The 17,611-nt window shown below is 45.5% G+C and overlaps 1 protein-coding gene across 1 annotated transcript in view; it reads left to right on the forward strand.

Moving 5' to 3' along the window:
• The window catches only part of LOC124622625 (insulin-like growth factor II), a 141,952-nt gene that overhangs the window by 92,473 nt on the left and 31,868 nt on the right, over positions 1 to 17,611 (forward strand). The window contains exon 5 of the mRNA XM_047148393.1: positions 3,127 to 3,244. Within this exon, the coding sequence (XP_047004349.1) occupies positions 3,127 to 3,244 (118 nt within the window). The remainder of the gene's footprint in view (positions 1 to 3,126; positions 3,245 to 17,611) is intronic.

Here is a 17,611-nt window from a genome sequence, read left to right on the forward strand (position 1 = left end):
AGGTGTGAAAATTACCGAGCTATCTGTTTAATAAGTTCCGTTTGCAAATTACTAATAATTCTTTACAATTGAGAAACTGATAGAAGCTGATATCGGGGAAGATCAGTTTGGATTCCGCGAAAAGTTGGAACACGCGAGGCAGCACTGAACCTACAACTTATCTTATAAGATAGGTTAAGGAAAGACCTGCGTTTCTAGCATTTGTAGACATAGAAAAAGCTTTTGACACTGTTGACTGGAATACTCTCTCTCAAATTTTGAAGGTGGCAGGGGTAAAATACAGGGAGCGAAAGGCTATTTACAATTTGTACAGAAACCAGATGGCAGTTATCAGAGTCGAGGGGCATGAAAGGGAAGCAGTGGTTGAGAAAGGAGTGACACAGGGTTGTAGCCTATCCCCGATGGTATTTGGTCTGTATATTAAGCAAGCAGTAAAGGAAACAAAAGAAATTTGCAGCAGGAATTAAAATCCATGGAGGAGAAATAAAAACTTTGAGGCTTGCCGATGACTTAGTAATTTGGTCAGAGGACCTGGAAGAGCAGTTGAACAGAGTGGACAGTGTCTTGAAAGGAGGATGTAAGATGAAAATCAACAAAAACGAAATGAGGATAATGGAATGTAGTCGAATTAAATCAGGTGATGCTCAGGGAATTACATTCGGATATGAGACACTTAAAGTAGTAAATTAGTTTTGGTATTTGGGGAGCAAAATAACTGATGATGGTCGAAGTAGAGAGGATATAAAATGTAGACTGGCTATAGAAAGGAAGGTGTTTCTGAAGAAGAGGAATTTGTTAGCATAAAATGTATAGATTTAAGTGTCAGAAAGTCTTTTGCTCAGGTATTGTTATGGAGTGTAGCCATGTGTGAAGTGAAACATGGACGATAAACAGTGTAGACAAGAAGAGAATAGAAGCTTTCGAAATGTGATTCTACAGAAGAATGCTGAAGATCAGATGGGTAGAAAATGTAACTACTGAGGATGTACTGAATAGAATTGTGGAGAAGAGGAATTTGTGGCACAACTTGACTAGAAGAAGGGATCGGTTGCTAGGACACACTCTGAGGCATCAAAGGATCACTAGTTTAGCATTGGAGGGAAGCGTGGAGGCTCAAAATCGTAGAGGGAGACCAAGAGATGAATACACTTAACAGATTCAGTAGGATGTAGATTGCAGTAGGTACTGGGAGATGAAGAAGTTTGCACAGGGTAGAGCAGCATGGAAAGCTGCATCTAACCAGTGTTTTGACTGAAGACCACAACAACAACAATTTTGTATTGGTCAATATTAACTTTATTCTGCATTAACTAACAAAAATTATTTGTATTATTATTTGTATTTCTCCGCTACTGGTCGTATTCATGTATATGATATTTAATTTAACATTCTGCAACGCGTTTTAGAAAGTTTTGTTCATTAAAAGAAAGTGTGAGTGGTATTAGAAAAAAACCAAATAATTATTCCACACAGTTACGGTTCACAAACTTAGCCAGCCTGGCCACAATTAACAATCATACATCTACAGCTATTTGGGATTGTTGCCTCGTACTAACGCTGTTCTTATTGTCTTTCGAACTGTTGCATTTTTAAATGAGTTTTTTAATCGTCAGTAGCATGAGCCGACTCATTACTCAGACTGTACAGTTTTAATAAAAGAAAGTGTTACTGAATTTCGATGATCCTGTTCAAACACTATCAGTGGACATTTTGCTACGATCGCTTGAGGCGTTTTGAAGTTATTAATTAAAGATAAAGGTACATCTACATCTTACACCGTCTCTAACTAACGTGCCTATTATGTAGCCTTATTATTACTGATTTTGGGTATGTGGCGGTCGTGAAACAATTTGCAGCTTTTAAGCTTCCTCCATCTCAGCACCCTCCTGACAGCCGCGGTGTACTTCGTGGTCGATACATCCCGCCAGTAGTAGAGGCTGAGGTGTGTCCGGATTTTTTTTTGTTGTTGTTATTTTCACACCTGATACAGGTAGGCCAGCAGCGGCATACTACGCCGCTCTTCGGCCACAGATATGATTAAAGATACAAAAGGAGACAATCGCAGAACAGACATGGTGGATATACAAACGTAGACATACAAAATTAAAACACACGGAGCCTTTCACGGGCGCAGTGTCGAAAATAAAAACGTTCAGAAACGTGGACACGCACAGAGATGACACACGCAAACGTTGGAGCACTAACGATGAAACACTGGAACACGAACACGACGGCACACACAAACACTAGGCGATGATCTCCGGCGCGCGAGAGATCACTATATGTGTACAGGTCCGGGGACCTGCCAAAAAGGGGAAAATGTGTGGGAGGAGGGAGAGGGGAGGGTGGTGATGCCATTGTTAGAGGAGATGGGAGGGGGGGGAAGAAGGCAGGGGGGTAGGGGAAGCCCAGGCGGAGGATGGAGGGAGGCAGGGAGGAGGGAGAGAAGGAGGGAGGGTGCCCTTGGGAAAAAACACAGGGGGTGGATGGGGAGGATCAAAGTTGGCAGGAGGGGTAGATGGAGGGGAGGAGGGCATCATCAGGGAGGGGGAGTTGGCGGAAGCCACCGTGGTCAGGGCTATGGAGAGTGGAGAGATGGAGAGCAGGCGGGATGTGGGAATGGAGGCGCGGCAGCGGATGGGAGTGGGAAAGGATGGGAGAGACAAGTGGGTGAGTGGGATCAAGTTTGTGGGGGGTGTAGAGGATCCGTAGGACTAGGTGCGGGAACGGGATGAGGTCATATAGGACCCGCGTGGGGGATGGGAGGCGGATGCGATACGCGAGGCGGAACGCATGGCGTTCTAGGATTTGAAGGGATATGTAAAATGTGTCCAGACTAGCGCTGTATGCCAAACCTGCGCGCGTCGAAACAAACGGCTTGAGAACAAAATTGCTTCTGTCGAAGACGTTGGTGGTAATCGTCGAAACCTTGAGCATTTACTAGATTTGACACGCAAGAAATCTGAGATCGTTTTATAGATGACAAATGATTACTTTAAAAAAGCGTCAGCTATTTTAATTCGCCATTTCGTCAGACTCAGCTAGTGTTCCGCCATGGGTGGGTTGCAGTACCAAATGTCCCCTGTTGTGGACACGCGTGTTCCTAAGTGTGTGATGTGTGCGCAGGCCGGAGGCGTGGTGCGGCACGTGGCAGCCGGCGAGGCCTGCGCCGCCTAGTGGTGAAGTGGAGTGCACGTGTTCCAGAGGCGGCGGCAGCGAGCAGCTGGAGAACGTGGTGCGCAAGGTCAGGGCGCGGCTGCGCTGGCGGCGCCGGAGGCGGCTGAGGCGGCGGGGGTGGCGGGGGCGGTGGGAGCGGCGGGAGCGGCGGGGGCGGGCGCTTGGCGGTGGCAGACGGCCGTGCCGTGCCGCCGGGGGCAAGGTCCTGCACAGCCTAACAGCATGCACTGCGCCACCACCTGCTGCTGCTGCTGTCGCGCGACAGACAATTGCTCACGGCTTCTCACCCACTTCACTAATGCCAGCTTGTTATTGCATATTCAAGTACACCTATATTCCATTACTCACCTTTGGTTGGCCGGTTGATTCGGGGAACAAACAGCGAGGTCATCGGTCCCACCCGATTAGGGAAGACAGTCGGCCGTGCCTAGTCGGAGGAATAATCCCGGAATTTGCCTGAAGGGATTTAGGGAAATCACGAAAAACCTAAATCAGGATGGCCGGACGCGGCGGTTTCGAAGTGTTCAAAAATGGTTCAAATGGCTCTGAGCACTACGCGACTTAACTTCTGAGGTCATCAGTCGCCTAGAACTTAGAACTAATTAAACCTAACTAACCTAAGGACATCACACACTTCCATACCCGAGGCAGGATTCGAACCTGCGACCGGAGCGGTTGCTCGGCTCCAGACTGTAGCGCCTAGAACCGCACGGCCACTCCGGCCGGAGGGTTTGAAGTGTCGTCCTCCGAAATGCGCGTCCAGTGTGCTAACATCTGCGCCACTTTACTCGGTCAATACCCACTGTACGGTGCGTAGCAGAGGGTGTATTGTACACCGTTATCAGGTTGGGCCTGGTGGTCTAGTGGTAAAGAGTATGCCTTGAAACCAAGAGGTCATGGCAACAAATTCCAGTTGGAGTTATGAATATTTCAGTCTGCTTTAACCAATCCTTCGTCTCTCAGTGATGTAAGTACTCGCCGGGAATGTTGCGATGTTCAGAATCCACTTTGAAATTTAGGGCCCCTTTCACCAGTTGGAAAATTGAGGTGGGTTATGTCCGCGCAAGACTCCAAAGTGGTTTCCAATGGAAAATATTCCAATATCCCATTGAGCCACAAGGGAAGGCCAGTATCATTTTGCCACTTTCCTTTTCCATTCGCAGATAGTACGTGGGAAGGGAGACAGTTGGTACCTCTCTGTACGTACCAGAGTTTCTGTAATTTTGGTGTCGTTGACATTATGTGTCGAGGAAATATGGGATATAACAAGGTAACCTGCTGATTTGAATGGAGCGCAGTGAAGGGAGGCGTGGTAGCAGAAGGTGGGGATGGTCACATTCCACACCGTGTGCTGTAGGTTTGTTTACCATCATTCGTTTTCTGGCAATATCTTCTAGAAATTGAAGTTGGGGGCTTGTGCTTTCAGTAAACGTAGGCCACGGCACATACAGCATGAAACTGAAATGTGTATCTTGTGGCAAAAGGTTCTTAGACGCCTGATCTCACAAGGGCAATATTCCTTGGCCAGTAAACTATCCCATTTTCACATCTCTCCACATTTTTTTATGAGGCTATCTAAAATCCATTGTTTACACCAATTGCTCAAGGACCCTTACGTGCCTGCAGAAGAGCATTCGCCAAGCCGTGTCAGAGATCTTACAAGTCTTCCTTGTCCTTATTGTTTGTGATAGCCCATCTGAAACTCGCTGGGAAAACCTGCCGAACATTCTTTTTTAATGTAATGCAGCGTTCAGGAAGTCGACGTACGTGACACGTGGCTGTCAATGCCGCTGGCTAAAGTACAGCAAAATGCAACCTCTGCCATTTCCAGCATCGAATAATAAGACTCTATTTCACTCTTTGAGCTATTCATAGTCCAAGGGATCATTAATGTCATTCTGGTGCCAGCGCAACCTCAAAACAATATGTGCAGAATGACTGATATACGAAGGATATCTTTTGTTCAACCCCCAATAGGTAGCGAAATTAAAACAACAGTGAAAAATCCGGTGTAGCTTTGTACAGATGTGTTGTGTATTGTCTCTAATTTGCATGTTTATCGCGCCACATCGCACTTTTTAGTTCCGAGCGCACAAAGAGAAATTAAAGATGCCTAGAAAAAGGTGTCTCTCGCAAGTGTAAGGTGCCTGCTGAGAGCTTGGGACTCATAACGCAACTGTCACACATTTCCTTCTTCACGAAAATTCTCGGCTGCACACTGCAGGGGCAACGAAGATGATGGTGCAGCGTTTCCGATGGGAAGTTTGTGATTACCCACCATGCAACCCAGATTTGACTCCCTCTTACCTTCATCTCTTTATTCATATGAACAGCTGGCTATGAGAACAGTATTTACATACAGACAACGAGCTGCAGTTCAGCGTATGGAATTGTCGAAAGTCTACGATAAAGATACTGGAAAGTTGGTACCACGCTACGACAATGTCCAAGTCGCAGAGGTGACTATGTAGAGAAATAGTTAAAAGGTGTAGCTAACTGTTGCAAATAAATCATTTTATTTTTATTTTTCACTGTGGTTTCCATTTCGAGACTGATCGGAGGTTGGAAAAAAAAAATAGCGCTCGGAGTTGCAAGTGCTGTATCCGACAACAGGATGTCGTTAACGGGATACCGAGGTTCACCACTGTCACTCAATAAATAAAATACAGCAGAACTTCAACTATCCGACCCTCGATTAACCGACTCTTGGAAATGTCCGATTACGCGTCCGACGACCAGTCTGCGCTCCGCGCCGAACAGCGTACCAGCGCTGTCGGTCAGTTTTACTCCTGTCACGAATTACAAGCAAGTGAATGTTGGCTTCACCACTGGAAAAATCGTCATGGCATTAGGCAAGTTGCTGCTTCGGGCGAAAAACTTTCTGCTGATAATGATTCAGCTAGGAAGTTTGCTGAAAAATTTAGAAAAAAAGAGGCAGAAAATAAACTAGTAGCTGCTCTGTTATACGAGTACAACATTGACGAGACTGGGTTAAACTATAAAATGCTCCCACAAAAAAAATCTTTCCTTGAAGAATGAAACAGCCAGTGTCACGACACTAGCAAAGGCCAGTTCAGCCACTGCAGTATGTAGCAAAGCAAGTGGTGGCCATAAATTTATGTTTGTAATTGGCAAATCTAAGAAGCATAGAGCTTTCAAAAACATAAACTTATCAGCACTTACTGTTTATTACAAAGGTAAAAAAAGGGCTTGGGTGAATCATAATTTTTTTAAAGGATAGTTTTTGATGCATTTGTTGCCCGCAGCTCGTGGTCGTGCGGTAGCGTTCTCGCTTCCCACGCACGGGTTCCCGGGTTCGATTCCCGGCGGGGTCAGGGATTTTCTCTGCCTCGTGATGGCTGGGTGTTGTGTGATGTCCTTAGGTTAGTTAGGTTTAAGTAGTTCTACGTTCTAGGGGACTGATGACCATAGATATTAAGTCCCATAGTGCTCAGAGCCATTTGATGCATTTGTTCCTGCTTTTAAAAAAATATTCGCATTCCAAAATCCTATCATCCCTTGCAACTGTACTTGTAGACAGCGCCCCAAGCCACCCCTCTGACTCTGAACTTCACAACTTCTTGATTTTAAAAGCTATATTTTTGTAATCAATCTGTTCAGCTCACACTGGTGGAAATGAGACCCCGATGTAGATGACCCCCACCCTTCCAATATGTTCCCATGTTTATCTAACGACATCGCCAGTTACGATTGCAGTGGAAACTGGATCAATGAAGACGAGACGCCTGGTCGAATGAATCACGATTCTTGTTACACTAGGTCAACGATTGTGTCCAGATACGCCATCATCGTGGCGAACGTCTCCTCGAATCATTGCACCAAATACGCAAGCCTCTGGAGGCAGTATTATTGCTATAGGAGAAATTCACCTGGTTTTCCATGGGACCTGTGATAGTAAGGAAAGGCATCATGACAACAGCTGGCTTCTCGATGCTCGATGTCTTCCGCGAGGGCGAAAGTATCTACCAGAACGATGACAGTCTATTCCGGAAGTCCAGAATCGAGCTGCAGTGAGTTTAGGAGCTCGATCGTGACGTCACTTTGATGTCGTGGCCACAAATTCGCCTGATCTGAACCTGCTGTAGTACATCTGGGATGCCACTGGGCGCCAGCATTGCGTCAAGAAACCACAGGCCCGTAATTTACGGGAATTGCGTGACCTGTGCGTAGGCATCTGGTGCGACATGCCTCTGGTGACTTACCAACGACCTGTCGAATCCACGGTGCGTAGACCCGTTGCTAAACTGCTTCCAAAGGTGGATCAGCACGTTACTGAAGGCGTGGCGGTCATAATGTTTTGACTCCTCAATGGATGATCGTCAAACAGATCACTGAGTAATTATAGAACAGCAGGGTGACTCGACAAGCGTTAGTACTTCTCATCTCACATCGCGTTACTGGCTGGGCCACCATACTGACAGAGGTAGCCGCACGTTGCTACCTTGGAACACAACTCTAGACTGGCTGTGTCACCGGGTTTGTAATGCTCCGTCGCTTCCTTGTTTCTTGTTGACGTACAACGGCACAGCGCAAAATCGCGGTTGGTCGTAGCGCGACAGGGGCCGCAGTACTTCCCGAGCATGCGCTAAATAACACGCTTTAAAGCATGTGAATGATTATGTTTCCTGGCGCCAACTGCTTTTCTCCTCGCACCAACCTAGATACTGCCAAGTGATTGCTTGATGATGCTAAAGCTTTTTGCTTATTTCTTTTTATGACATTTCAGGTCAGAATGTGTTCTGGAGCAGAAATTGCATGCCACAGAGAAACACTTTAGGATCAGTATTTTTGAAAGTGTCCACCCGCGGATAGAAAATCTGACGGCAAAGAACATTTAATAAAAATAAATCTGTGCTGGGCACGAGGGTACAGGGAAACTGTTTTGAGCAATATATTTTCATAAATTAAACAGAATTCTGCAGCCAAAGAAAATAAATACATTACTAAGAAGTCTCTGAATTTCCACCCGCAACCATGGCCCAAGAGATAACGTACTCAAATGCAATGAGGGGTGCCTAGCCTGGAGGTAGTCGATTGAAGTGCTACTGTTGAAAGAAAGTTTCATCTATGGTGTTACGCTGGTAAAGCGGTTGAAATATGGTAGCGTGAAGTTTCAAATCACTCGGTCTTGCGTTACCTAACTTTGATTATATTGATGGTGATCCACCCGCTTAATAAATGTTCCCTCAACACAACGCTACATTCTATATACACTTAACATGGACACCTTAAAGAGACCATCTACTTTTTACCCACGACATCTATGCAGCCAAAGTGGCCTCATTCAGAGAGACTAGTTCTCTAACGTGTTCGGAATTTCGGCATGCAACAAGTCCGGAATTCTTTAGAATACGGAGCAGATTTCTGCACGAGTGGTCTGTGGTTTACGTTTCATGACGTGCTCATCTCACCAAGATAAGGTATGCTGATGAACTCAAAAGTGGCAGAAGCTGGTTTAAATGCTACTCTGCGTGGGGAGAGGTTGCCACAGGAGAGGAACCGATTGCCTGATAAACTATTACTTTAACACCAGCAGTGGTGGTATTTACAAGATGTCATTCTTTAAGTCCATGGAATTTGTGGAGCACAAAAAGCAAAACATCTTTTTACATTTCACTTAGTGAATCCTTTTCAGCTTGTTATTTTAAATTAATATTGCTTATCCAAACTTAAATTATAACTTCTTATCGAACAAACAATTTAAAAACAGCAGCTGAAATTCTGCATCCGGCTCGTTGCATGTGCACGTGGGTTACCTCTAATGAACCAACACCAAGGTGTGTGTGTGTGTGTGTGTGTGTGTGTGTGTGTGTGTGTTTGTGTGTGTTTCCTTTGCACGACTGCATGTAAATTTGACATTCATTGTGATATTACAATATCCAACAATGATTCAATATATTATTTAAAATTTCGTTGTGCACGAAATACTTATTCTCATTCTGTTCGTAAACGATTGCTTTATTGTACAGTAACATTATAACTATTTTATTAGTTATGGCTTCATGGGGTTTGCTTTTCGCTCAACTACAGTAGTGGCCACGCATGAATATATTTGTGGATGAGTAAGGCTGGCTGTTTGAGGTTACAGTCCATTCGCGCTTCTTTTAAGAAAGTTACCACGCCGATTGTCAATTGTGAACAAAATGCAATGGATTTACCAGTTCCGGCATTTGCCTCACAACCAAGGGAAACCTCCAGAAAACCTTTACCGGAGCGGGTGAATTAGAACTATTTTTAAATTTCTGGGTCAACGTTGCCCAGCGTATTTGACAAAGTGCATGTATGTATGTGTGTGTCAGTGTGTGTCGTGTGTGTGTGTGTGTGCGTGTGTGTGTGTGTGTGTGTGTGTGTGTGTGTGTGTGTGTGTGTGTGTTTTCGTGTGTATGCTCTGAAATCCTAAATAAATAATGACAGTTATATTCTACTTATTAAAACTTACTGCGTTATAATTTCCTACGTCTTCTCTGATCATCAATTTCCATTTCAATTTTTACGGATGATTAGACAAGATGGCGCAATTCAGTTCTCCAGAAACATTGTACTTGAAAATTGTTATATAGGGTGATTACATGATGATGTTATAAACTTTCATGGATGACAGAGAAGAGTAAATGCATCACTCTGAGCCGAGGAACCCCGAAAACGACCGAGTCGGAAGTTGTAACCGAAAATCGTTTTGATACCTCTGCCAGTGGAATGTATATGTACAACTACCGTTGTTGGTAAGGGTGCACGGTAGGCAACTTTCAGAGATGGTGGTATGGACCAAAACAAGAGAAAAATGTTCATTAAACACGGGCTCCAAAATGGATACCTCAAGACCTACGAGTACTTGTTCGTCTTCGCTAATTTGAACACATCTCTTCTACTGAACAAGTGCCCATAGCTCTTAAGGTATGCATGTTAGAGTCCGTAATTAGCGGACATTCGTTTTCTTGTTTTTGCTCATATTACCCCCTCCCAAAATACGTAAAGCACAGAACACGCAGTAGAAGAGATGTGTTTCACGTTATCGAAGATGAACAAGTGCTCGTAACTCTTAAGGTATACATTTTAGAGCCCATGTTTACTACTTTTCTTTCTTGTTTTGATCCATATTACAACATCTAATAATTGCCTACCCTAAAATCGGAGCAAGAGCAGTATCGGTACGTGTATTCCAGTGTGAGAAGTATCAGAACGATTTTCGCTCATAATTTTCGACCCGGTCGATTGCGGACCAGGGTCCTTTACCTTAATGATACATTTACTCTGTAAGTAGGCTGTTTAGTTTTTTATGTTGGTAACGCTACGTAGCCCTCTGTATGAAAATCACTGACTGTACTGTGTGCAGTCTGTGGCTGGTTGGCATTGTTGGAATATTCGCTTGTGTAGTGTTGGGCAGTTGGATGTGAACAGCGCGTAGCGTTGGGCAGTTGGAGGTGACCAGCCACCAGTGGTGGATGTGAAGAGTTTTGAGAGGTCACTATAAGCGGACGATCTGGACCTGTGTTCACCAGAAAAAGGAAATTTGTAAAGATGGATATATACATATAATGACTTTTGAACATTATTAAGGTAAATACATTGTTTGTTATGTATCAAAATCTTTCATTTGCTAACTATGCCTATCAGTAGTTTGTGCATTCAGTAGTTAGAATTTTTCATTTAGCTGGCAGTATTGGCGCTCGCTGTATTGCAGTAGTTCGAGTAGCGAAGATTTTTGTGAGGTGAGTGATTCATGAAAGGTATAGGTTATTGTTAGTCAGGGCCATTCTTTTGCAGGGATTAATTAAAGTCAGAGTGCGTTGCGTTAAAAATATTGTGTGTCAGTTTAGTGTTGATCAGAATAAGTAAAGAGAGAAATGTCTGAGTACGTTCAGTTTTACTCAGCTGTCTCTGTATCAAATAACGTAGAAGTTTACCAGCACAATAATTTATATTTTTTCTAAGGGGACGTTTCAACCCTTCTACGTCAGCCCTGAAAGTTTGTAACATTATCACGGAATCACCCTGCATGAGTTCCAGTCCAGCTGATGTCTTGATAAAATTATTAATGGAGACAGCACAGATTTGAATGAACTTAACATGACTCTCCGTTTCTTCTTCGAGATGCTATGAACTGATAAGGCGCTTAAAGCCGCTTAATACGCTGCCACTCATTTTTTCTGTGTTGAACAGTGAGTTTTGTGGTTGCTGCTCTTACCTTAGTGGTCCGTGGATCACGAAATCGTATTTTACAATGGTGGTGATCTCCGAGTTCGTCCAAAACAGTATTTCCAAAAAATGTTTCACGAAAATTAAATTTTAAGATGAAGACTCATTTGCGGCCTGGAACACACTCATGTCATGCAGGCGAGAGCCGAGATCCCACATTACTCTTAAATTTTCACAATTCGTATTTATAACCATCGATAGATTAACAAGACCAGTTATTAATTTATACTTCCCTTTGTTTCAATATCCTGACAGCATCTTCTTTCTTCACAAAAACAAAAATAACGTTAATAATGAATTATAACACACTGCCGTGTATTCTGTCAGTGTGCGGAGGCTATTCTAAGGAACTACTATAACGATGTTCATACGGTTTTCACTAACAGATAGAATTATTCAGGAGGAATGTTTTTGTATGTAATCGATTACCACTACGCCAGACAGATCGTTCGGCCGTAGAAAACCTAATACTAGCCATACGAAACCAGGGTCGGTCGATTGTTGTAGGATAACTTAAACGATTTAAGCAGCGCACGCCACTTCTCAGGATGCACTACTGAATCGACAAACATCAACGTAATTGAACTAATTTGCACGAAATCGTATAAACAAACCTTCCTCGTGAATGAGCCTACACTCCTGGAAATGGAGAAAAGAACACATTGACACCGGTGTGTCAGACCCACCATACTTGCTCCGGACACTGCGAGAGGGCTGTACAAGCAATGATCACACGCACGGCACAGCGGACACACCAGGAACAGCGGTGTTGGCCGTCGAATGGCGCTAGCTGCGCAGCATTTGTGCACCGCCGCCGTCAGTGTCAGCCAGTTTGCCGTGGCATACGGAGCTCCATCGCAGTCTTTAACACTGGTAGCATCCCGCGACAGCGTGGACGTGAACCGTATGTGCAGTTGACGGACTTTGAGCGAGGGCGTATAGTGGGCATGCGGGAGGCCGGGTGGACGTACCGCCGAATTGCTCAACACGTGGGGCGTGAGGTCTCCACAGTATATCGATGTTGTCGCCAGTGGTCGGCGGAAGGTGCACGTGCCCGTCGACCTGGCACCGGACCGCAGCGACGCACGGATGCACGCCAAGACCGCAGGATCCTACGCAGTGCCGTAGGGGACCGCACCGCCACTTCCCAGCAAATTAGGGACACTGTTGCTCCTGGGGTATCGGCGAGGACCATTCGCAACCGTCTCCATGAAGCTGGGCTACGGTCCCGCACAGCGTTAGGCCGTCTTCCGCTCACGCCCCAACATCGTGCAGCCCGCCTCCAGTGGTGTCGCGACAGGCGTGAATGGAGGGACGAATGGAGACGTGTCGTCTTCAGCGAAGAGAGTCGCTTCTGCCTTGGTGCCAATGATGGTCGTATGCGTGTTTGGCGCCGTGCAGGTGAGCGCCACAATCAGGACTGCATACGACCGAGGCACACAGGGCCAACACCCGGCATCATGGTGTGGGGAGCGATCTCCTACACTGGCCGTACACCACTGGTGATCGTCGAGGGGACACTGAATAGTGCAAGGTACATCCAAACCGTCATCGAACCCATCGTTCTACCATTCCTAGACCGGCAAGGTAACTTGCTGTTCCAACAGGACAATGCACGTCCGCATGTATCCCGTGCCCCCCAACGTGCTCTAGAAGGTGTAAGTCAACTACCCTGGCCAGCAAGATCTCCGGATCTGTCCCCCATTGAGCATGTTTGGGACTGGATGAAGCGTCGTCTCACGCGGTCTGCACGTCCAGCACGAACGCTGGTCCAACTGAGGTGCCAGGTGGAAATGGCATGGCAAGCCGTTCCACAGGACTACATCCAGCATCTCTACGATCGTCTCCATGGGAGAATAGCAGCCTGCATTGCTGCGAAAGGTGGATATACACTGTACTAGTGCCGACATTGTGCATGCTCTGTTGCCTGTGTCTATGTGCCTGTGGTTCTGTCAGTGTGATCATGTGATGTATCTGACCCCAGGAATGTGTCAATAAAGTTTCCCCTTCCTGGGACAATGAATTCACGGTGTTCTTATTTCAATTTCCAGGAGTGTATATAATGGTGAAAACCATATCAAAATATGCAGCACAACAAAATTAAAGGATTACCTCTTCGAAAGCCAGTAATGTTCTCCCATTGCGACGCGTATGTTTGAACTTAGGCTCAAAACGACCTGCAACGTTCTTCTGTACTACTACAAAAGCATGGCGCCCTGTGACGCCATCCTTTAACTCGGCGACTCGTCAAACAGCAAGGTGTCAACACGGCCGCAGCTCAGAAGTTCGTGCGAGTTGTAAGGTGGGTTAGTGATGTTGTGGCACCATATTTCACAACAGCTCTGCACAACGTCATCGTGGACGCATTATACGATGTGAAGGTCGTCACTACCACTCTTGCCCGCATCTCACCTCTTCTTTTGACGTCTCTGCGAAGGAGGTCACAGCCGCAACACCCAGTTTTTAAACCATGCGGTTTTCATATGGGCGGCCGAGGAAGACACACACAGACGCTCTGAATCTATGCGGAAAGGCGTCAGGGGTGGCATAAAGCACGTCAGTGTAGCCACACTTTTTTCCTGGGGCTTTGATTTCAACACGTTTCGCTGTCGAAAACGACAATTCCCAGTGCAATGAGCAACAGAAAGGTGTTCTTGACATCTTTTGACACTGTTGACATCCTCGGACGTTTCAGCTCTTTTCTAAAGACATGCCGGCCGAAGTGGCCGTGCGGTTCAAGGCGCTGCAGTCTGGAACCGCAAGACCGCTACGGTCGCAGGTTCGAATCCTGCCTCGGGCATGGATGTTTGTGATGTCTTTAGGCTAGTTAGGTTTAAGTAGTTCTAAGTTCTAGGGGACTAATGACCTCAGCAGTTGAGTCCCATAGTGCTCATAGCCATTTGAACAATTTTTTTTCTAAAGACATTGTAGGACTGTAATCCATTGAACGTGATTGTATCACTTTGGATTGCAGCACGACCGTGATTTTTGCTCTCGTGTACAGCTTGGAATCATTAGGGACGGTCCAAAGCCATTCGACGGAATCTGAATGTCATCCGAAGCAGTTAAGGTTATGTATGCTTTCTCAACTCTTTCGTTTTTCGCCCTCCTGTGGCGTCAACACGCGGGAGTGCAACGTTAACATGTGCAGGAGTAAAGCGGCAAAGCCTCCCTCTGATACTGCTCCCCCCCCCCCCCCCCCCGCCTCCCCAACAATTCGGCAACATCCTCGGTGCCACCCACTTAACTTCATTGAGCACTGAGGAAGTAAAGCGGCCGCCGGGCTGATACGGTGTCTAAGCTCCTCACAGGTTCATAAGTAACGTGCTCAATAAAGTTGTATGGGTGGCACTGAGGGCATTGCCGAACTGGGGGGAAGGGGTCTTGGAGGGACCCTTTGGCGTATTATTTATATACATGTTAATGTTGCACTCCCGCGTGATCACATCACAGGAGTGTGGAGAACAGGAGGGTTGATAAAGCAATATTATCCTTTACTGCTACGGATCACGTCCAAATGTCATCGAACTGTATTGAACGGTCCCTACTGACCAAAGCAACAATTGCGGTCGCGCTGCACTTTAAAGGAGTGCGATAACGTTCAGTAGGGATGTAGCACCACAATGCTCTTAGAAAAGGATTGAAACGTCCGAGGGTGTCAACGGTACCAAAGGATGTCAACAACAGCTTTCTGTTGCTTATCGCAGTGCGAACTGTTGTTTCAGAACACGATACGTATGGGAATCAACGCTCCAGGGAAGGGGGCGGTTTCATTGATGCCCTTTATGCCACCCCTGAGGCCTTTCCGTGTAGATTCTGTGCAGTGATGTGCCGTGAAATTCTGTCCTCTCAACTACGAAAAAACGGCGTGATTTCAACTGTGGATGCCGCAGAGACGTCAAAAGAAGACGTTAAATACTGGTAAGTGGGGTTGTGACGACCTTCTCATTGTGTGACACGACTGCGGTGGAGTTGGGTGGAGTTATGGTGCAATTGCTGCCACACCAGCCCACCTTACAGCTGACACCAACTTCTGACCAATGGCCGTATTTTCGTACGTGTCGACACATTGTTGTTTGAAGTGTCGCGAGATTGACGTCGCACCATTACAGAAGAAGGCTGTAGACAACTGTAAGTGAAATTTCAAACTTGTGCGTCGAAGCTGGGGGGGGGGGGGGGGGGGTTGGGTGTCAATTATGGGGTTTCGAAAAAGTGGTCCTTTAATTCTGTTCCGCAGTGTGCCTGCATTTGTTCGTGAGTTTAGCATTCACACATAGACACAAAAAAGTGGCACGGGACTTTAGTTTTTAATGTATGTAGGTGGTGCATCCGCTCTTAAAACTTTGAAAGTTTTTGTTGTTGTTGTCGTCTTCAGTCCTGAGACTGGTTTGATGCAGCTCTCCATGCTACTCTATCCTGTGCAAGCTTCTTCATGTCCCAGTATCTACTACAACCTACATCCTTCTGAATCTGTTTAGTGTATTCATCTCTTGGTCTCCCTCTACGATTTTTACCCTCCACGCTGCCCTCCAATGCTAAATTTGTGATCCCTTGATGCCTCAGAACATGTCCTACCAACCGATCCCTTCTTTTAGTTAAGTTGTGCCACAAACTTCTCTTCTCCCCAATCCTATTCAATACCTCCTCATTAGTTATATGATCTACCCATCTAATCTTCAGCATTCTTCTGTAGCACCACATTTCGAAAGCTTCTATTTTCTTCTTGTCCAAACTATTTATCGTCCATGTTTCACTTCCATACATGGCTACACTCCATACAAATACTTTCAGAAACGACTTCCTGACACTTAAATCTATACTCGATGTTAACAAATTTCTCTTCTTCAGAAACGCTTTGCTTGCCATTGGCAGTCTACATTTTATATCCTCTCTATTTCGACCATCATCAGTTATTTTGCTCCCCAAATAGCAAAACTCCTTTACTACTTTAAGTGTCTCATTTCCTAATATAATTCCCTCAGCATCACCCGACTTAATTCGACTACATTCCATTATCCTCGTTTTGCTTTTGTTGATGTACATCTTATATCCTCTTTTCAAGACACTGTCCATTCCGTTCAACTGCTCTCCCAAGTCCTTTGCTGTCTCTGACAGAATTACAATGTCATCGGCGAACCTCAAAGTTTTTGTTTCTCCTCCATGAATTTTAATTCCTACTCCGAACTTTTCTTTTGTTTCCTTTACTGCTTGCTCAATATACAGATTGAATAGCATCGGGGAGAGGCTACAACCCTGTCTCACTCCCTTCCCAAGCACTGCTTCCCTTTCATGCCCCTCGACTCTTATAACTGCCATCTGGTTTCTGTACAAATTGTAAATACCCTTTCGCTCCCTGTATTATACCCCTGCCACCTTCAGAATTTGAGAGAGAGTATTCCAGTCAACATTGTCAAAAGCTTCCTCTAAGTCTACAAATGCTAGAAACGTAAGTTTGCCTTTAGCTAACTAAATTTGGTTTAAATTGACTTGTAGACAGTTGGTCTAAAAACAGGGTGGTTATAACTAAACTTTCGCTACTTGAGATGGCCTCAATCAAAAACGAATGATGGTAGGACAATGTAACTGCAAGGAAACATTTGCAAGAACATGCGGAAGAGAAATTAGGAATAAACCATTGCAAGAAACATATCTTAGTTTCCACACGAGAGGATGTCATTTGTTAAGTGCGTGCCATGTTTACATTTTAGGTAACAAACGTTGCTCAGTGTGACAATCATCTGCAAGCACGATGGCATGGAACTGCACTGCAGATAACATTTCATTTTTCTAACGGTGGACCATGCAATGTCCGGCTGTCGTCATACAGCTCGTGCACAGCCTTAAGGTCGCACATTACGTCTAGCATCCTCAGTCATGGCAACAGCAAGTTCTTCTACTATTCGTGGTGTAATTGGGCGTCGACCTCTCCCAGGGGTAATTCGAACTTCCGAACGTTGTTCTTGAGCCCCACTAGAGGACCTCCACCGTATTCCTTCAATCCGTCGACATTCGCGAAGAGCAGCATCGCTATTATTGTTGTTTTGTTAAAACAGCTTTGCGAGATAGCTCCACTCACCTTGTGCCTGCAACTGTAAAGCACACTGATGCTTACGTTCCAATGCTACGTCGCCGTACCGGCACGAGCACCAAACGGCAGGTCGCGAGACTAACACTGCTAACAGCGCAAATCCTGCAGCATACATCATTCCTATGAGGG

This window comes from Schistocerca americana, chromosome 7 (genome assembly GCF_021461395.2).
Source record: "Schistocerca americana isolate TAMUIC-IGC-003095 chromosome 7, iqSchAmer2.1, whole genome shotgun sequence".
Classification (NCBI taxonomy): Eukaryota; Metazoa; Arthropoda; class Insecta; order Orthoptera; family Acrididae; genus Schistocerca; species Schistocerca americana.